The sequence below is a fragment of the Dipteris shenzhenensis genome, chromosome 25, assembly GCF_047967505.1.
Source record: "Dipteris shenzhenensis isolate YYH24624 ecotype China chromosome 25, Dip_SZ_1.0, whole genome shotgun sequence".
NCBI lineage: Eukaryota > Viridiplantae > Streptophyta > Polypodiopsida > Gleicheniales > Dipteridaceae > Dipteris > Dipteris shenzhenensis.
This window is the reverse complement of record NC_141620.1, coordinates 31,029,672-31,051,613: the sequence shown is the minus strand read 5'-3', so window position 1 is coordinate 31,051,613 and position 21,942 is coordinate 31,029,672. Positions and strand designations below refer to the sequence as shown.

The 21,942-nt window shown below is 42.0% G+C and overlaps 1 protein-coding gene across 1 annotated transcript; it reads right to left on the bottom strand.

Moving 5' to 3' along the window:
- Nucleotides 1-19,625: 19,625 nt before the first annotated feature.
- LOC147885745 (uncharacterized) lies at nucleotides 19,626-20,549 on the bottom strand. Its single transcript, XM_087396206.1, has one exon. The coding sequence runs from the start codon at nucleotides 20,436-20,438 to the stop codon at nucleotides 19,626-19,628; it is 813 nt and encodes a 270-aa protein (XP_087252332.1). The 5' UTR covers nucleotides 20,439-20,549.
- Nucleotides 20,550-21,942: the final 1,393 nt, after the last annotated feature.

Here is a 21,942-nt window from a genome sequence, read left to right as displayed (position 1 = left end):
TTCTACTGTGATCTGAAGACTACCAGCTATAAACTCCATTGGAACCACTACTTCCAACCCATAGACTTACCGGAAGGGTGTCATTCCTATGTTAACTTTGTATGATGTTCAGAATGCCCACAAAGTAGAATCAATCAATCTATCTTATTTTTCAATACTATTTCAAAATTTGTTTGACATTTTTATTTACTCTTTGCCCATTGCACTGCGGGTGGTAAGTGGATGCCATTTTGATGACAATCATATGCACTATTGTTAATTTCTTCAGTGCTCTTCCTAGAAAGTGACACCCTGATCTCGGACACCAATCTCAATTGCACATCCAAAATGATTGATGATCTTCTGATATAAAATTTTTGCCATACTACCTGCAGAATTATCCTTGAGTGCTTGCACCTCCACCATTTTGTGTAGTAGTCTACCGCTGCCATAATGTACTTATTCCTCGTATGCCATTCCGTAGGCTTAAATGGCTCTAAAATCCAACCCCCATTTTTGAAATGGTTAAAGTGGGAGAACGGGATCCAAAGGAATTCAATTAGTATCATTGGGTTGCCCATCTCTTTGACAATACCATCACTTTGTTGCAAAATTATGAGAGTCTTTGATCACTATTGGCCACCAAAGCCCGCCTTGAAAAATTTTATGTGCTATGATGTCATGAGCAAAATGACCTCCTGAATGCCCTTGATGGGAATCCTATAACACGGCGTGTTGCTCATGTTCTTTGGAACACAACATTGAATGACTTGGTCAATTCCACGCTTGTATAGTGCTCCTACAATTATCATAAATTATCTACTTCTTAGTGCCAATCAGTGTCTTTAGTCTTTTGTTAATGTTTCTAGGCATGCTCCATCTGTGAGGAACTGCAACATCTGGTCATACTAGTCCATGGTGCTCATAGCCTGTACCAAAAAGTGAAGCGTCTGGCAAATCATTTGGAACTCCCCCTATTGGGACTCTCTCTTATCTCCATTAGACTTAGGCAATCCACCACTAGGTGCTACCTTCCATGAGTATGCACAACCTTGTAGTGGAATTCTTGCAACAACAATATCCAGCGAACCAACCTTCTTGATGATTGAGCTTATTCAGAGGTACGCATAGCTTGATGGTCTACATGGAACACTACCTAGTTGCCTAGATGATAATGCCAAAATGTCTGCAAGGCATAAATCATTCCCAGTCCTTCTCTTTCCATGACTGAGTAGTTTCTTTTAGCCGGCAACAATGTTTGACTTGCATAGTAAATAGGCTGGTACCACCCAAACTTATGCATGCACATAAAGCTCTAATTGGGATATTGGATGCATCCACAAAAAAATGAAACTCCATAATCCAATTTGGCAAAACCAAAATTGATGCTATGACCAACTTTTTCTTTAGCAATTGGAAAGCCTTTTCCTAGTCCTTCTTCCATAGGACTGTTCATTTTTCTTTGTCAATTTTTCAAAGGTTGATAAACATGAGAAAAGTACCACAGGAAGTAGTTATGCCACTTGATTTGTCTGATTAATCACATGACCTACTTTGTATTGCACGGTGCCTTTGATTCTTAGATGGCTGCCATTTTCCTCAAGTTGATTACCATCCTGTATTTATAAATAATGGGCCCCAACAAAACTCCTCTTCGAACTACAAAAGCACACTTTGTCAGATTCAGACTAGGTTGGATTTCCCTGCATTTAGTGAAACATAGTCGCAAGTGTTCAAGATGATCTTCTCTCTTTCTAAACACACCAAATTCATCTAGGAATACCCGCATACAAGTTATAGGACATGGAGCAAATAAACTTTTTATCCACCCCTAAAATGTAGGTGGTGCATTTTTTGGCCCAAATTTTATCACATTGCTAGCAAAAGCTGTTTTGTCCATATTTTTTTCCCAGCTGCTACTCCTCCCTGCTCCCTTGCTGCACCCTCTCCCTCAGCCCATCCCTCCCTCTCTCAGTTGCCCTCAGCCCCTCCCTCTCCCTCAGCCGCTCCCTCCCTTCTCCTCCTCCCCTTCAACCTACCCCCTTCCAGCCTGCTTCCTCTTCTACCCCTCTCAACCTGCTCCACTGCCCCCCTCCCTGCTGCTCCCCCGCCCCCTCCCTGCATCTCCAACCCCTCCCTGCCTCTCCGCCCCCTCCCTGCCTGCTCCCCTGCCCCCTCTCTGCTTCTCCACCCCCTCTCTATCTCTCAGCCCGCCCCCTGCTCCCCTGCCCCCTCCCTGCCTCTCCGCCCCCTCCCTGCCTGCTCCCCCGCTCCCTCCCTGCCTCTCAGCCCGCCCCTTGCTACCCCACCCCCTCCCTGCCTCTCTGCCCCCTCCCTGCCTGCTCCCCCGCCCCCTCCCTGCCTCTCCGCCCCCTCTTTGCCTCTCAGCTCGCCCCCTCCTCTCCCTTTCCTGCCCCTTCCCTTCACTCCCTGCTCCCTCTCCTCCCCCTCTCAGCCTGCTCCTCGCCCCCTCTCTGCCCCTCCTTGCCCCCCCCTCTCCTTCCTCTCCCTCTCCTCTCCCTCTCAGCCCTCCCCCTCCCTGCCCCTCAGGTCCCCCCCCTTCCTGCTTCTCCTTCCTCTCCCTTTCCTCTTCCTAGCCTGCCCCCTCCCTCCCTCTCAGCCTACCCCCCTCCCCTTCACCTCTCAGCCTCTCCCCTATACCCCTCCCCTTCTTGCCCCTTCCCCCCGCTCCCTCCTCACCTCCTTTTTCTTTTTTCTAAACCCCTTTCTCCCGCAGCTTTTTTGGAGCGGAAGGAGCCTCCAATTTGTTAGAGTCGGCCTCCTCACCTCGATTGGCAATGGATACTCCGTCAGCCAATCCTACTCCACCTCCACCGGCCGCGAAAACTATTACCTTTTCTAAAGACGAGTTGCAGTAGCTCAAGAAGGATGTAGAGATTGAATGCTCTACCATGTTACTAGCACGCATCTTCGGGTCTCACCCCTCCAGATCCCAAGCCAGAGACTGGATGCTTGCAGCTCTCCCCCCAGACCTCACTCCATGATTGTTAGATGTTCGTCTTCTGGGACGAGGTTTTTTCTAGGTTGTTTTTGACACTCCAGAGGCTGCGAGCACTGTGCTCAAGGCTGAGTTTTTACACCTGGGACACAGGAAGATCTTCTTTGAAGCCTTTCATATTGGTTTCGACCCAATGGAGGCAGATAAGGAAATCTTTTCGCTCTTCATCAGATTCCCCGGGCTTCCCTAGGTTTACCATCGACTTCTTTCTATTATTGGGAAGCATTTTGGCGCAGTTGCTGAGATCCGACCCCTCCCTGGGTTGCCATTGACTGCAGCAGCCGCAACCAAGGCTGATGGGGTACCTAGAGTTAGGGTCCTCTATAAGGATCCTAACCTCAAGATGGATCATGTTATGATTCAGTGCCCGGATGGTTCCTTTTTTTGCCAGAGTAGAGATTTCAGGCAGACAGGACTAGTGCAGGATATGCAGGACCATTGGAAACTTTGCCAGGGATTGCCCTAGGAAGAAGAAAAGGCCCAAGAAGCCCTTTGGTACAACTACTGCCCCATGGCCTCGACAGGGGGGACAGGGGGGTGGTATAGGTCTAGCACTTGCTCCTCGGCCTCGACAGAGGGGTGGTGCAGGTCCAGCACCTGCTCCTCGACCTTTGCATGGCAGTCCTCCTCAGGATGGTGGTGGTACAGGTCCAGCACCTGCTCCTCGGCCTCGACAGGGGGTGGTACAGGTCCATCACCTGCTCCTCGACCCCCACCTACCTCAGGGGCACGCCACACTCTCCAGTGGGTTCTGGCATGTGTGCAGATTCCTCCTTCTTTTCACGAGGGTGCATTAGTGGACTCTGATTCAGGACTCTGATTCACCTCGAGCTATCCCTCCAGTCTCACCTTGCACAGTCCGAGACGCTGAAGTTTCGACCTCCTCCCCGGTTGCAGCTTCTTCCCTAGATCCAGTGGTGCCAGATGCTCTTCTTGAGGCAGTAGAGGTCTCTGCAGCTGGGCAGACATAGGATAGAGAGCAGTCCTCACTTCCTCCCTTGGATAAGGGGAAGGGGTTGGTTTACACTATTGATCCTCTTCCTTCAGAAGGGATCCTTCGCACTCCGGTGTCTGGCTTGCTCCACAGGAACTCATTTTTAGCCCTGGCAGATGGTTCAGATTTCCCAAAGGAGGAGTTTGTGCCCGCTACTTTTGGGTAGCCAGTGATTGGGTTACCTGTTGACAGGGCTTCTTCTTCAGGTGGTAGGGTTCTTTCTCCTGTTGATTTTCCACCACTTGGTTCCATCCCTTACTCCTCGAGCAGGAGGTCTTCCCCTGTTGAGGGGTTTGTTTCCGCCACTAGGTCAGGTAAGGTGTTCCACTCTACATCCTCCCGTCGATGAGGATTATTAGTTGGAACATACAGGGCCTAGGTGGCGTCCCACATCACCATCGTAGACAGTTGATCTGGGATCAGCTTCATCCAGGTGTTACTGGAGGTTCCATTGATATCTTATTTATTCAAGAGCACAAGCTGGATTCTAGAGATTGTGCCAAGTCAGGCAAGTTGCTTTCTGGCCATACTTTTTGGTCGCCTGCCTTGGGCACCAGGGGGGGCACTTCTATTTCAGTTTCAAGTCGGTTCTCCCCTTAGTTGTTGGACACGGAGTCATTATTCCCTCTAGAGCTCAATGGATTATTCTTTTGATTGGAGGGCGTAAGGTTGGTTTCCTTAACCTGTATGCCTCCAACATTAGAGGGGAACGTGTCCTTATGTGGAAGACTTTGCTCTCCTGGGCCCCCATTGTGGATTCATGGGTGATTGGAGGTGACTTTAACATGGTCGAGTTACCGTCAGACAAAAAAGGGGGTAGAGAAGGTGGACTTCACTCCTTGGAGAGAGCAGCTTGGGATGCCTTCCTTTTTCACTTTGGTGGCAGAGATACTTGGTGTGATGATGCCTTTCTTATTTAGCCACAGTCCCTCCTGTTTTCTTGGTCAAACAGGAGGCAGCAGATGCCTATTCATGCACGCATTGACAGATTCTATGTAGATGACTGGGCACTAGACAGAGGTGGATCGGTATGCATTGCTACTGGCGTTTCCACTTCAGACCACTTTCTTGTTGTGCTCGCTATCTCAGAGCCTCATTTGAGAGGCCGGTCTGCCAGCATCAGGATTCCAGATGCCTTTTACACAGAGGAGGACCTTATAGAGGCAGCCCTGCAGATATGGGTTGCTCATGTCCAGGGTGGGCAACCATATCCATCACATGTAGCCGCTGCCCTTTCTGGTATTAGCGACTTCTACTGCTCAGTTTCTTGTACCAAGAGACGAGATATTCTCAGACGTGAGATTGGTGTTCGCCAACAATTGGCAGCTTTGCAGAGGGAAGAGCAGAAACGGCCTTTAGATGCTTGGATTCAGGAGCACCTTGCTGCAGCAAGGGCTCATCAGCAGTTATTGCTTGATCAGAGAGCAGAGTATGCCTTTCATGCATGGGAGTCCTTCTGGATTCAGATGGGTGGTAGAGTCAATAAACACTTTTTCTCTACTCTTGGCCCTAAACACAGTAGAGAGTGTATCCCAGCTTATTGACTCACATGGGGTTTTACAGACAGAGCCTGATGATGTCTTACGCATAGCTTCATATTTCTATGCCACCCTTCTTACAGCTGATCTTGAGACACATGATAGAGAGGATGCTAGACAGGCTATTTGGTAGAGCATCCCTGTGTTGGTGAATCTGGGTATGCATGTTCTACTCGATGCACCTTTCACTAACACAGAGTTCAGGACTGCACTTTCAGCCCTTCACAAGGGCAAGTGCCCAGGTTCGGATGGCCTCACCCCGTATTTTTTCATTGCATTTTGGGATATGATTGGAGACTATATTACTTCAGCCTTGCAGGCCATTTGGGACTCTGGCAAGATGCCTGGGTCGCTTACAGAGGGTCTCATCCAGATACCTTATCCCAAAAGGAGGTTGCAGAAATTTAATGTCCCAGTGGAGGCCTATCACACTTCTGGGGACTTGTTACAAGATTCTGGCCAAGGCTATCAGCCTCCGATTGCAGCCACTTCTCCCTGATCTTATTCATGACACTCAGACGGGATTTTGCATGGCAGAAGCATTTTTGATAACATTTTTTCTTTCTGGGAAGCTTCAGAGTGGGCCATGTAGAGTGGCCAGAATCTTGCCATTCTACTTTTGGATTTTGAAAAAGCTTATGACAGAGTAGATTGGGGTCTTTTGGAGGGCACCCTTCTACGCTTTGGCTTTACTGATGCTTGGATCAGAGGTGTTTCCCCTTTGTACAGATCAGCCCACAACCAGGTACTTATTGGTGGGGTAAGGGGTGAGAGATTTCAGATTTTGAGATCAGTCCGTCAGGGATGCCCCCTTGCTCCTTTCCTTTTTTTGTTCGTGGCCGAAGCTATGAGTATCTATTTTAGATCTCAAGCTGACATCTTTGGGCTGAGACTTCCCATTAGAAGGGAAGAGGAGCTTCTTGACAGTGAGTTGGCAGATGACACATCAGTTTACTTGAATGCCACTCCACAGACGCTCACTTCTTTCAGGACAGCATTGGATTTATTTTGCTTGGCGGCAGGGGTGCAGATAAATTGGCATAAATCTAATGGCTTTTGGATCAGCGATGAGGACACTCCAGTTTGGGGGCTTGACATAGGATTCACTTGGGTTCAGAGAGGTGAGCCTATCAGGTATTTGGGCTGCCAGGTCGGCTTGGATATTTCTACCACACAGCAGTTTGCTCCCGTTTTGGAGAGCATCAGAAGGAAGCTTCTTTTTTGGAGCTCAGCCAAGCTAGATCTTGCCTCTAGAGTTGTGGTGATCAACCAGGTCCTCTTGGCCACGACCTGGTTTGTTTGTTCATGTTGGTGCCGCTCTAAGGATTGCATCATTCAGCTTAGAAGACCGATCAGAAACTTTCTCTGGAGTGGGCTTGATGGCACAGCAGATGCCTTAGCCAGGGTGGCTTGGGAGACCCTCATCCTCCCTACACAGGAAGGGGGTCTTAATATTATTGATCCAAATTTACAATGCAGAGCTTTACTTTGCAAGATGGTGGTGCGGGGACTTATGCCAGGGCAGGAACCGTGGAAGGACTTTCTTATCAGCAGCATACAGAGGTGCACACCTTCTTCAGGAGGAGACTGGATGAGCAGTGTTAGGTGGATCTTCACCACAGCACACCTTAGATCACCTTCGTCCCCTCTCATGGTTGCCATTCTGAAAGCTTGGGCCAGTTTCAGAAGCACTCTTCAGAGGATTCCTCCTTCCTCTCGGGAAGAGATTGATAGGCAACCCATCATGTGGAATGACAGTATTTTAGATGATCATGGCAGACCACTGGGTGCCTCACTTTACATGCAGTGGTCTAGGTGGGAGAGGGGACTTGCATCTTCTATGGGGTCTTGGAAAGCTTTCCACAGGCTTCCAGAGGAGACCAAGTCAAGGCTGACAGGACATCTCAGAGGGAGTGCAGGGAGGATCTTGCAGATTGAGGCAGCCCTTCCAGAGGTTTGGGTAGACACAGATGATTTACCACTCACTTCCTCCACTTGGGCAGGTACTTTTTCGAGAGGTGGTGTTCCGCTTCAGGTTTAAGCCTTTCGAGATGCACAGGAGGATGCTTTGGTATTTAGTGTCCAGGATGGTGGCAGATTGCTTAGGTCCACGGAGAACATCTTGCTTGAATCTGCTTTTCAACCTATCAGGGTTGTAGGTCTTTTGGTGTAGGGATCAGATTCAGAGTGGTTCCTAGACCCAGACCCCCGGCTACTCTCTACCGGGTCTTGGAGGCTCTGGCTCTATGGGGGAGTTCCCATCAGGTATTTGTAGTGGGACCTCAGAGAGTGGGAGTGGATTGACGTAGGGCATCGAGAGAAGAGCATCCCCTTCTTTCGTTACACGATCAATAATGCCAAGAGATATCAGCTCAGTAGTAGAGGTTGGAGACCTTCCAGAGTTCCTCATTGGGAGACTTTTGATATCACTGCGGATCTGCAGAGGTGCTTCTAGAGGAGACTCTAGAAATCCCACAGGAATAGAAAGATCACTATCTTCATTTGGCTTTCTATACATGGTGGGATTGCAGTGAACCTTTGGAGGTCCAGGTTCGGGAGCCGACCCTACATGCCCTCGATGCCTTTCTGCTTCAGAGTCTATTCAGCATTGTTTATGGGATTGCAGATAGGCGAGGATGATTTGGATGGGGGTAGCCAAGATTTTCAGTCACTTTGCCCACTCCCCATTTTTTATGACATGGGGTTCAGTGGCTTGGCTTTCTCTTATAGGACCTCAGGTTTTCTATGAGAGAGTTGACTCCTCTCGGGCCATTTCGGTTCGACGTCATCGGATTGAGTCTTGTTCATTGGATGTGGTACCACACCTTCCTTTTACAGCTGTAAATGCCTCTGTGGATACTTCTTGGGAGATTCTAGCAAGCATAGCATCCTGGCATATCTGGAGAGCCAGATGCACAGAGGCTTTGGAGGGTACTCAGGTTCATCCCTCGCACACATTGGCTAGTATTTGGATAGAGACCGTACATACTTTGATGGCCGTATGGACAGGTATGCAAGGAGACTCCCGTGTAGCCTCAGCTAGGAGGGCTTCTTTCTTCAAGGAATGGAAGGATTCTCCTTTCTTCTCTGAGACTACTACAGGGTTGAGGTGGCACTTTCAGCCTCAGCCTTGGTTGTTTTCCACCTCACTCTGAGGGGGTTTTTATTTATCCTTATGATTTCATGATGTATTCCGCTTTGAGCTTGCTCTCGCGGGTTTGTTCTCTTACTTAATAGAAGAATTGAATTAATTTAAAAAATAAGAAAATATTAAAATTTACACATGTGCTTTTAGCATATATGCTTTTCTTCCATGTATATAATACTTGTTAGTCAAAGAATGAAGAATTAGAGAATGTATTTATAAGGTAGGTATTTAAAACCATAGAATTTGGAAGAGGTTTAGCATACTTGCTTATCTTTGTTACAGTATGTAATACTTTGCAAAAGCCTTAAACTTTGTTTAAGGGTTTGCACAAAACTATAGTATCATTGAATCCATTGGGATATCATTTTTCTACTTTAGCAACCACCAGATATCCATGGTATGAATGCATGATATGGAATACATATTTCTTATGAATATTTCTTATCACATACTTCTTCATTTCTTCTGATACACCATGCAGCATGAATGTAAGAAAATATGAATCGGTGTGCTTTTAGCCTATGTGCTTGTCCCTAATCTTCAGTAGGATACTTTGACTAGGTAGACTTATAATTACTTAAAGTAAAGACTTTGCAAAGGATCATACCTAGTATTGGATATAAACAAAACACTTTGGAAAGCATATAATATATAGTCTATATATATCTAAACTAAATACTTTGGAATGCATATTTTATATACTCTATATACCTTAAATCTTACACCCTAAATCTTAAATCCTAAAGTTCCCTAAAAATTAGATTCTACAATCTGAGCTCTTAAACTTATATAACAGTTCTAATCCCTAAACCCTAAACCCTAAACCTTAAACCCTAACCCCTATAGCTTAAATTCTAAAACCTAATTTTCAAATCCTAAACCCTAGATTCTAGACTCTAAGCTCATGACCTTATATACTAAACCCTAAACCCTAAACCCTAAAATAATAATCATAAACACTAAATCCTAAATGCTAAATCCTAAATCCTTAACCCTAGATCCTAAACCCTAAACCCTGAATCCTAAACCCTTAGCCCTAAATCCTAAACCTTAAAACCATAATCTTAAACCCAAAACCCTAAATACTAAATCTTAAATCGTAAGCCCTAAATCCTTAACCCTATATACTAAACCCTAAACCCTAAACCCTAGCCCTAAAATACAACCAAAAGTTAATGATTTTTTTCAATTTATGCAATAGGTTTGATATATCCCCCAACTTGTTGCAAGTGGAACAGGTTAATGGTGCACCCAACCTATTGCAAAAATTAAGGAATTTTCTTGATTTGTGCAACAGGTTGGATATATCTCCCAACCTGTTGCTTAAGAAAGTTTTAACACCATAAAACAAGCGGTGGTCATAGGACCGGTGTTAAAAATAGTTGATCCCCAGAAACTGTTGTTCCTAGAAACCGATGCAAGTGGCATTGTGGTAGGAGCAGTTCTCCTTCAAGAGGGAAGGCCAGTAGCCTTTGAAAGCAAGAAGCTTTCTCCCTCTCAAAGGAATTTGCCAATTACAAGCTAGAAAAGTATTCTGGTCGGATGAATGACCGTAGTTCTGATGTCATTGAGACCTGGTTAACAAATGGGACGAGGCGTTCGCCATTTGTGAAATAAAAAATGATATCAAGCAATAGGTTGGGGGATATATCCAACCTGTTGCACAAATCAAGAAATTTCTTGACTTGTGGAATAGGTTGGATATATCCCCTAACCTGCTGTACAAATTAAGAAAATTCCTTAATTTTTGCAAAAGGTTGGGTGCACCCTTAACCTGTTGCACGTGCAACACATTGGGGAATATATCAAACATATTACACAAATTAAAAAAATTCATTAAATTTCGATTGTATTTTAGGGTTAGGGTCTAGGGTTTAGGGTTTAGTATTTAGGGTTAAGAATTTAGGATTTAGGGTTTAGGATTTAGAGTTTAGGGTTTAGGATTTAGTGTTTAGGAGTTTAGGATTTAGGGTTTAGGGATTAAATGTTTAAAGTTTAGGATTTACGGTGGTTAAGATGTTTTGGTATTAATTGTTTAAAGTTTAGGATGTAGGGTTTAGGTTTAATGCCTTCTTTGCTAGTTTTAATATAAAAGTAATTAAGTAATAATAAGCTCAATGATTATTTATTGTGTCTTTTTTGGAGTTGCTAATCTATTTTTGTACATAAAACATGTATTCACCCTAATAGAGGGTATGGATGTGGTGTTATATAAGAAGAATGAAGTGGTGGCTTTTGGACGAATTCATAGTCTTGATCCAATGAATGTGTGTCATTTCCAACATTGTGGTGAGAGAAGATGTGTAGTGATAATCACCAACATTCTAAATCCCGAAGTACATTTAAAATATCCACATGTAGACTTTGAAACATTGGGATATATCTTACAATGTGACATATTTGATATGCAAGCACACAGAACACTCTGGGACCAAGATGAAATTGTTCCAAAGACATACTTTCAAGATATTAAGAAAACTTATTTTGAGGGGAAAAAAGTAGAGATGTTATCTTGCTTCGGAGAAGTTTTAGCAATTGGAAACTTAAGGGCTATGCTCAGAGTTTTCTCTGTATAGTGGAGATAATTAAGTTGACTAGTATAGGTGTCATTCAAAATGCAATGGATAGTACTTCACATCTAGACGTCCATAATACTACGTCTCATCTACAAGTTCATAGTACTTGTAAATGGGGGTTAGCTTTCTTGAAATCAAGTTTTCCCAAGACAGTTTCCTTCAATGTCATAGAAGACACAATAGAATATTATTAGAAGAAAAGGACTATAATACAAATGGGATCCAAATTAGACGTCCATAATACTACGTCTCATCTACAAGTTCATAGTACTTGTAAATGGGGGTTAGCTTTCTTGAAATCAAGTTTTCCCAAGACAGTTTCCTTCAATGTCATAGAAGACACAATAGAATATTATCAGAAGAAAAGGACTATAATACAAATGGGATCCAAATTGATAAGAAGCTATAGTAGTGATCAAGAGTATCATAGTGGCATGCTCACAGGTATTGAGGAAATTATTGTAACAGATGTTGATGCAGAAAAGGTTTCTTGTATTGCAAGTGACTCAAATATACTCACTGGTATAGAAGACTTGTCTTGTGTTGCAAGTGACTCGAACAGGCTCACTGGTATAGAAGACTTTTCCTGTGTTGCAAGTGACTCGAACAGGCTCACTGGTATAGAAGACTTGTCCTGTGTTGCAAGTGACTCGAACATGCTCATTGGTATAGAAGACTTGTCTTGTGTTGCAAGTGACTCAAACATGCTTACTGATATAGAAGACTTGTCTTATGTTGAGAATAATAAGATGGGACCACAAAGAAAAATACGCACAAAGATCGATGGGATAAGTGATGCAATAACAGGAATTGATGATATTAGTGACAATGATCATGATGTTACCACTCGAATGTAGGGCAAAGGGGGTAGAGAATCTGAGACTTGTCATGTTGTTCATAATATTGTTGCTAGCATGCCAGAGAATATAGATGGGAGAATCTTGAGTTACGAAGGAGAAAGAGTTCAACCACAAAATTCAAGAGGCATTGGCAACAAATTGACATCAGTTTGTTGCAAGAGACTTTGCATTAGAAAAGTTGGGAAAGATGATTGTGCAGCCATATGCCTTGGTATTTGGAGTAAGACCCTAATAGACATAACTATTTTCTTCAAGATTTTTCATGCTTTCTTCATCAAGGCACTGATCAAGATTTGAGCACAAGACACTGTAAACCTAGATTGAAACCCATGGTTAATGGGAGACCCATTTGCAATTGAGGATATCAATGGTTAACTGGACTATCACATGGCACATACTGGACCATTTGGGCAGAGGTGAAAGAAAAAGTGGTTCATACAATTCATGGAAATACCTACAAGCTTAAATGCCATGGAAGCACTATAAATGCAACTGCAACATTAAAGTAAGTTCTCGAAAACCATGCATTACCATAGCCTCATCTTCAACAAACAACGCTAGATGGATGTGTCAAATGTCAACATCTTCCTTTGGGAATGACAAAGAAGGTTGTCCTAAAAACTATCAATAAAACTTTACAAGACAGAGATGAGAGCATGATTTCACGGTCAACCTTGTACAAAATTTGGCACAGAGATTTTTGCCATGTCAAGACACCATCAAAGCAAAGGATGTCAAAATGTAAGACATGTGATGAATTAAAAAATTCCATTGAACATAGTAAATGTGAGCAGTAGCGAGGAAGATATATTAAATGGCAATCAATCAATTTACATCATGTGCAGGATGCTCAAAAGTTGTATGCTTCTTGGAGAGAGAAAGCTATTTCACATGTCGATAAGTCCATGTGCATCACCATTGATGGCATGGACCAGAATACAACAACTTTGCCACGATATAGACATATCCCACTGGCATTGGAGGGCAAACATGGACTAAAAACACACTTGTGTGGAGTATTAGTGCATGGATACTGAATCTTTTGTGATGTATGGATTGATAGTTTGCATGACCATAATAGTAACTAGGTTGTTACATCAATCATGAAAGCAATAAGAAAGGTCAGAGATGCTCGTGGATGTTTACCTAACATGTTGCGAATACAATTTGATAATTGTTGGAGAGAGAACAATAATAAATATATATTTGCTTTATGCTCTACGCTGGTTGGTTTGAAAATATTTGAAGAAGTGGAAGTTGGCTTTCTTCTTGTCGGCCATACACATGAAGACATAGATCAAATCTTCAGTGTTATCTCTAGTGAGTTGAAGTCAATGGATGTTTTGACAATGGAGGATATGCTATTTTGAATTGGGAAAAAAATTGGAGGGTCTCGCAAGGAAGAATCAGAAGTGGCTATCTTAGAGAGGATGGTAGATTGGAGAGCATTCATAGAGCCACGTTTACCAGCAGGAGATGATGCCCTAATAGGACACACAAATACACACTACTTTCGGTTTCACATTCATAATAATATTCCAATGGTGCAATGGAAGCACTACTCAGCAGATGGAGATCATTTATGGAGTGAGTCATATGCTTTATTACAACGAATAATTCCATTGGAGGAAACTAGATTTGTTCTTGCAAAAAACAAATCACTTGACATAGATGAAATGAAAGGCTTGAAAGCCTTCATTAAACATCTTCAAAGTATGATGCAGAAATATCTTGAGCAATCAACTAAGAATTTGGAGACAATTAAATCAATTGAAGCACTTATCCAATCTTTAAAAAGACAAAAAAACTTAATGAGCATTGAATACTGTGAATCCTTTTGGCCGGAACAAGCTAGGTCACCAAGTTTTCCTTTGGATATAAATATGTTAGTAGATATGGAGAAAGCAAAGGAATGCCTTTTACCTCAAAAATATTGTGGCAGGAAGGGAGACAAACCCTTACCAGAGTTTATACCATCTAATGAGATTGAAGAGGGTCTATTTATTGCAGTTTGGGCATCTGATCTAGGTTCAAAGTTGGATGACCAAGGTGGCCCAATTTGGGTTGCAAAGGTTGCTAAGATAGAAAGGGATGACAAGGAAACTCCTATAACATTCAAAGTTTTATGGTATGAACCAAAGCCATTGAAAAATCTCCCGAGAAGATATATATACAATAAAACAACTCTATGAGGGATGCTTGCAAGCTTAAACGTGAATGGGTCCCAAATAATGAGGGATTAATAGAGGTGGAAGTCAGTAGCATTATTCATTGCTGGAAATTGAGGACACGAAGTTTTAAAAAGAAGCATGGATACAATGTTGAAAAATGTATCACAATCCCTGATCCAAGTCGTGTCCATATTAAACATCATTTGGCAAGACTTGACCCATCAAGCGCAAATACATTACATGAATCTGATGACTCTGAACGAGATTTAGATGCATAAGATAATGTTTTGTATGCTTTTTTCCATACAAATGGTGTATCTATACACCACCAATAAGATAATGTATTGTATGCTTTGTTTTTCAAAAAAAGGGTATATCTATACACCACTTATATATTGAATTCAACAAACTCTTTTTTTTCAAAAAAATGGTGTATCTATACACCACTTATATGTTGAATTCAACAAACTCTTTCCATATGGTGTCATATTTTCACTTTATCAGCATAGTGTTAAAATTGAACTAGAGTTAGGAGACTAGTATTATTATTATTATACACCATGCACAAGTTTGGGAATTATAGCTTCATTGAGCCATATTTTTTTTAATTAGAGGTCACCACTTGACTTTTTAGCTTAATAAGGCCATATTTGTATATAAGTGACCCATTTAGTGCTCTAAAAAACCCAATTTTTGAGCTCACTAAGTGAAGTTGAGTGGGGAGGATATGCTCCAAAAAAAAGTCCAAACTAGGAGAGAAAGTCCAAAAATTTTGAATAGTGTGTTGCATATAACAGTGCTAACATTTTAGCTGTAGGTTTTAGTCTATTCATGATAATGTATGGATTCTACCTAGAGCGATCGTTAAAATGGGCCTCAAAAAAGAAGCATCCAAAGACTATCTTGAGGATATGAATCAAATTATTAAGCTAGCTAAAGATCTTGACCTCAACTTGGCATGATATTTAGTGTATAGAAATTAAGGCATTATTTACTTGGCAATCCCTTTGTTTGCTTTATTTAATCAACAAGACTGTTATTCAAGGGTGCCTTGTGTGTTGGATGCTACTTTTGTAGGAGTTCAATTTTAAAGATTATTCATAAGTCCAGTAAAACACATATGGGAGCCGACTATTTTCTCAACTACTTGCACCTAAAGAAATTCAAGGTCTTGTTAGAGAAATTGCAGATGCCAAGCTCTTTGTAGTTGATTATTATGAAAATGAGTATGCTAAATTGATGGATTACTTGTCCCATGGAACATTTCCAAATTCCTAATAGTATGCCAAAAGACAAACACAAGCACTCAGCCTTGAAGGCTTGGAAATTCACATTAATTGGTGGGCATCTCTATTGCTAGTGTGTAGATGGTGTTCTGCGTTGATGAGTCACATGAGCATGCCATAGTTTTGTAGGAAGCTCACTCAAGCCTATCCAGTAGACACTTTCAAGGAGAACTGATGACTTGGAAGGTCTTGTTAGTAGGTCCCTGGTGGGGCACTTTATTCAAGGATGCTCAAATCAAGTGCATGCAATGTGATGTATGCCAATATACCGGCCATCTTTTATGAAATCAGTCTATGCCATTGCAAAAGCATTCCAATGATGGGGATTGGACTTTGTTGGTCCTTTCAGTCCTGCTAGGTTCACACAAACCAAGTATATTATGGTTGATACTAATTATTCTACCAAATGGGTAGAAGCTAAGGCACTTTGAGATAACTCAATTCAAAGAACAGCTAACTTTGTCTTTGAAAATATCATTTGAGATAACTCAATACAAATTTTCACTAATCAATGGTCACACTTCCTTAATGAAGTCATGCAACTACTAGAGGATGAATTCAAGATTATGCATAGAGTCTCTACAACTTATTATGCCTAAGGTAATGGAGAAGTTGAATCTACAAATGGACGCTGACCTCGGCACCTAGACTGCCTGAGGATTTAACATCTTTTTTCAATAATCTGTTTGTCAAACTCAATATTATTAAAAATTCTCAATTTTGGCCAAAATTATTGCAAACTCTAGTTGCATTTTTCAACTTAGACGTCTCAAACTTTTTTCCTTTTTTTAGTTTTTATCCAATTGATGGAATTAATTATATGGCTCAATTATTGATGGGACTTTTTCCTCTACACACACACACACACACACACACACACACACACACACACACACACACACACACACACAGAGGCACACACACACATAGGCACACACACTCGCACACGTGTATGCACATGCATGCACGTGCACACAATTTTAGGGCAAAAATTTTTAATTTCTCTGTTACAAATTGCTATAATTGATATAACCATAGACAAGATAGATAGGAGTTTTACCAATAACAATGTCAATATAATTGTTGATACAAGCATTGATATATCGATGCTTACATTGATAATTATGTTGACGGTTCCTTTGTGACACTTTTATTGATGATGCTTATATCAATGCTTTCACTCTTTCATGCTTTCACGCAAGTCTATCGATACTTTCACTCTTTTACATAAATACTCTATGCTTGTTTTCATTGAAATAATCATCTCATATATGAGTACTTTAATGGTTATAGTGGCAAAGACCTAGACAACTTTTTTTTTAAAATTTGGTCTTAGTCACAAATGTTACCATCAGCTAATCATGACAAGCTACAAGAAGAGAATAATGCAACATCTATTGGCCAACCTAGTTTGGAGAAGACAATGGAATTTAGAGTACTACTTAGATGGCATAACAACTACAACCCACTTATTATGAGTACATAAGAATCACACTTGCTACTAGTATCAATGAGCATTGAGGTAATCAGAGCATGCAAGCCATGTGCATCACCAACATTGTCATGATCCTAATAGACAATCTAAATCAATTGATGAGGACTCAAAACAATAATAAAAGCTTAAATGATGAAAAATGTAGTCAACAACCTAGTCAATTGATCATAGGAGATATTTTGGCTTTCCAATGATATGTTCATAAGTCTCATAACCTAAAGCGTAAAAGCTAATATTTATTACAAAGTAATTATTTATTACAGAGTAGGAAAGTACTCACACACACATAGATATACACATGCATTTTATTACTTACTTCTTACACAAGCATGTGCATGCCTATAGAGCGTGCACACGTGCACACACAAATGCACACATGCACACACACATGTGCATGCATGGATGTACACACATACACACATGGTGTGTGGGTGTGTGTGTGTATATGTGTGTGTTGTGCATGCATGTACGCAGACATATAAACACATGTGGGACACATCAGTCTATGTACCTATGTACGCACATACACACATGGGGTGTATGTGTGTGTGTATGTGTATGGTGTGTGTGTGTGTGTGTGTGTGTGTGTGTGGTGCATGCATGCAAGCACACATACAAACACATGTGGGACACATCAATCTATGTTCCTATGTACACACACACACACACACACACGTGCGTGTGCGTGTGCACGTGCATGCGCATGTGCACACGCACACACACATCCATGCTCATGCATAGGCACATGCACACCCACACCCACACACCCACACATCACACATGCACGTGCACATGTGTGCATGTGTGCACACATACACAAGTGCACATCCGTGCTCACGCATAGGCACGTGCACACACACACACACACATGTGCACATGTATGCATGTGCTGCACACAATTGTATCCACATCCCTATCCATATACATATCCATATCGATATCAAGTTTCTAGCTTTATCTTTGTCTATCTTGTGCTACTTAGCTGTACTTGTGACATTCCTTTTTGAAATATTAAGTTCACATTGCATCAAAGCTTGCTTCATTTGCATCAAAGCTTGCTTTTATTCTTCCTATAATCTACTAATAATCTTCTCCAAGTTCATCCAATTGCACCCCTTCTCAATTGATCATTACAGATATGCCTATTTACTATGTCTATGCCAACCACAAGATCTACAACATTGAATGTATCCTATTAATAATCTTAACATGATGTAAAATAATACGATTTTTCTAGCAAGAAGGTGAATAATGCCCAAAGCAATGTCTTGGTCTGTACTAAGAAAATTCTCATATTAATGTAAAGGGGTGTTAAGTATGAAAATGTAACGTCTTGTCTTTAATAAGTATATTCTCATGTAATCTTAATGTGATGTCAAACAATGAGCAAACATATGTTTTTTCTACTAATAAGGATTGAGAAAACAATGCCTTATACTTAAGATTATTGCCTTATATAAGCATATCCTCTAGTCTTTAAGGGTTTACTCTTTAAAAGCCTTAAAAACGAACGTGTATAGGTGCCCTATGAGATGAAAAATGGGAGAGTCTTATTAATTAGTTATGGAGAAAGAAAGAGGGGTGAAAAGAAAGAGTGCAAAGCCTATGGTCATTGCGAAAAACATGTCTCATGTATGGCTGCCTCGAGAATTGTTCTTCATTGACTTCAAGCGACTATAAATAGGTCAAAGAACTAGTTTGTGAGGTGCCCTCGGGTTTGTGAGGCACATGAGAGAGTAATGGCCATGCCTGCACAAGTTTCACACCACTGTAATTTTGCTTCTTCTTCTCATAAGAGCTACACCAATGCTCAAATGGTCAGAGAACGGAATGGAATCGTGTTTGATGGGTGGCAAGGTGTGGTAATCCAAATTGCAATGTGGTTGTTGGACACGGCCATAGCAGGTCATAGCTTGGTAGGTTATAGCTTAATTGAGTAAGCAGGTGAAGATAGGGAGAAATAGGAGCAATAGAGGTGCACAACAAGAAGAAGCAAGAACAAGATGAAGAAGATGAATATGTATTCTTACCATGAATAGGCAGCGAATCAAATGTTGTCTGATTTTTATGTGGAAAAATAGGGATCGAATGGGAGTTGTAGCAGGCAAATTGGAGATTCCATGAGCGAGATATAGATTTTGGAAATAGAGTGAGTGAATAGGTGAGTGATTATAGTTCTGAGTGATTGTAACAACTTGTATTTGACCCCTATATTTAAAAATTCACATATTTTTGCGAATGGATTTACTACTTTTCATGTTGTATAGAAGTCTTGATGTTAAATTAAAAGCCCCGCTTCATATATTTACAAAAACTAATTACATTGAGTAAAGCATCCCCTTTGATACATACAAAAACTAATTACGCTGAATAAGTAGTTTTTTAAACCTCAATATGGCATGTAAGTACCCCAAACTGAAACGAGAGAACATGAATGCATTTTGAGCAAAACGGGAGAGAGAGAGAGAGGTAAAACAAAAGCACATTAAAAAAAACAAAACAAAAAAGTGTAAATCGGACAAATCACCACCTCTCTAATAGATCTAATTATCTCTATGATCAGTTGTCTGCATTTCTTCCACCTTGTTGCTGGTCTTGCTCATCGTAACATGCGTTCAATTGGTTCTCCAGATGGGCATTCTTCCTTTTCACGTCATGCAACTCTTGGCTCACGTTTTGGATCTCTTGTTTTAGATCAGCGATCCTTCCCATCAAAGTTCTCTGCCTCTGAGAAGCCTGCATCTGGTCTGCTAAATCGGAATCCATGCTTCTGATCAAATTCAAGACCTGATGTTGTTGCGTCGCCGCTGTATGAAGGAGCACCTCCAAACCCGGTAAGATTGCTGAGACAGAGATTTCACCCTCAAGCTTTGCTATGGTGTTCAGTGCTGGTTCCCTCTGAGGCGTTGATTCTGTTGCGAGTGAGGGAGCAAGCAGTCGTCCCTCCAATTTCGGATGCTGCGCCAGCATGGAGGATCTTGCAGCGGGTTGTGCGTGATCATGCTCATTGGTAACCTCAAGTACGTTTTTCTGTATGCTGATCCCCGTTTCTTCTAGTGGGTTACTACTACTGCTGTTGGCAAATTGCTTAATGCTCGACTTTGCAAACACGTCCTCCGCAAATCTAGTTCCGGTGGCAGCACGAATGTCTCCAACTGGAACTGCACGCTCCTCATGATATTCACTCTTCACCGCAGCGAGGTCATCCTTGCTTCGCTTTGCAACACCTTCGTCTAACGGCGACCTAGGCTGCAAGCTTTTAGTCCGCACTAAGCTCCTCGAGGGATCCAAGGAGCTGCACAGGGTAGGTTCAGGGCGATGGTGGGAGCCAGGTGGGTGGCTACGCTGTTTCTGGGGGCCACGTTTCTCCATGAGGGGAAAGAGGGTGGTATGGATAATCAATAGTCAATATACTCAACGAAGGCCATGCAAAGAGGACAAAGTACAAGGGGAGGACGAGAGGATAAGGGGGGCTGTGAGGCAGAAAGATATGTTGAAGGCGAGCTGAATGAGAGCTGATAATCGACAGGAGGCGAGTTTATGAAGGCAAGATTGGAGGATACGAGAAGTTGGGGTAGTTGGTAAGACGCGGTTTCTAACAATACAAAGACAATGCCCAGAGAAGTGTAAAGGGCAATGCTCGTGAGAGAGTGAAAAGTTAAAGAGATACTCTGCGTGACTAAGGTTCAACACATTATACCTTTTTTTAAAAACTCCATAGAGATCACCTCTTGAGGTAGTTCAAGTTGTTGGGTTGGGTTTGGGCATACAAACTCCACCCCCTTTTTCCTTTCTCCTTGCCTCACCTACCCTCCCTCCTCTTTTGACCTTCTCCCTTCCTCATTGGCCCCCCCCTTTGCGCGTGCCCCTCGCTTGGATGGCTTGGATGTAGGAGTGCATTGGTCAACAGTCATCCAGATTCTTCGGGTTGTCAACCAAATGAAAAAACTTCCCCTCCAATTTTATCAACCCCCTCCGAGCTTCCTCTTTGCCTTGCCCTTGTCAATAATCTACCTTCCATGGAAAAACACTCATTGCTTAATTGGAAAAACTTTCCACCTTTTGCATTAAGTATTTCCCTCAATAATAATAAAAAAAGCTCTCAGGCTTCAATACTTAGTGAATGTATCTGTGGAAAGTCATTAATAATTTAGATAAGGAACATATCTTCCATTATTTTAGCATTCTACATTTCAATTTGCTTAAGGTATTGCATTTCAAATTATAGTAGTAATTAATATGAAAAACAAATTAGACCCCATGACCCAAATAACTATAGGTTTCCCTTACATTGCTCTTAGTGAACCTTTGTTAGCCTTAGCCTTTTCAGCATACATAATGAGTTCACTAATCTAGGTAGTGAAGAAGGGGAGCCATGCACAACGCATGATAAAAACATTATAACAAAGAAGAAAAAGTGAGAGAGAAAAAGCAGAAAACGTTGATGAAAACGAAAACACAATGAGGAATGGAAAAAGGAAGGGGAAGCAAAAGATGAAGAGGAAGAAGGAGATGAAGAGATAGAGTGAGCAGGCTTATGGGTCGAGCAGGCTTATGGGTCCAGAGAGCACTTTGAGCCCAGGGACCCCGGCTTATTTTGTATAGATGCATCTAACATAGGGGCTGTGGGGCTGCCTCTAACATAGGGGTTGTGGGGCTAAAAAGGGGTGCAAAAACCAAAATCTTTGAAGCCCATTTTGGATGTGCGCTAATGCATATCAAAACGAGGCTCCCAAGAGTCACGATTTGAGGCCACTTCAAGCAAAGGGATCCCAAATTATTCCCCATGGGGGCTCAAGTACAGGGGCTATGCGACTTTAAGGGGATGCAAAAACTAGGCTTTCTAAAGCCCATCTCGATTTTGAGGCCATGTCGT

Bases quoted from the DNA above. Each gene is read 5' to 3' on its own strand.
- LOC147885745 (XM_087396206.1), bottom strand. From the start codon at position 20,438: ATGGAGAAACGTGGCCCCCAGAAACAGCGTAGCCACCCACCTGGCTCC.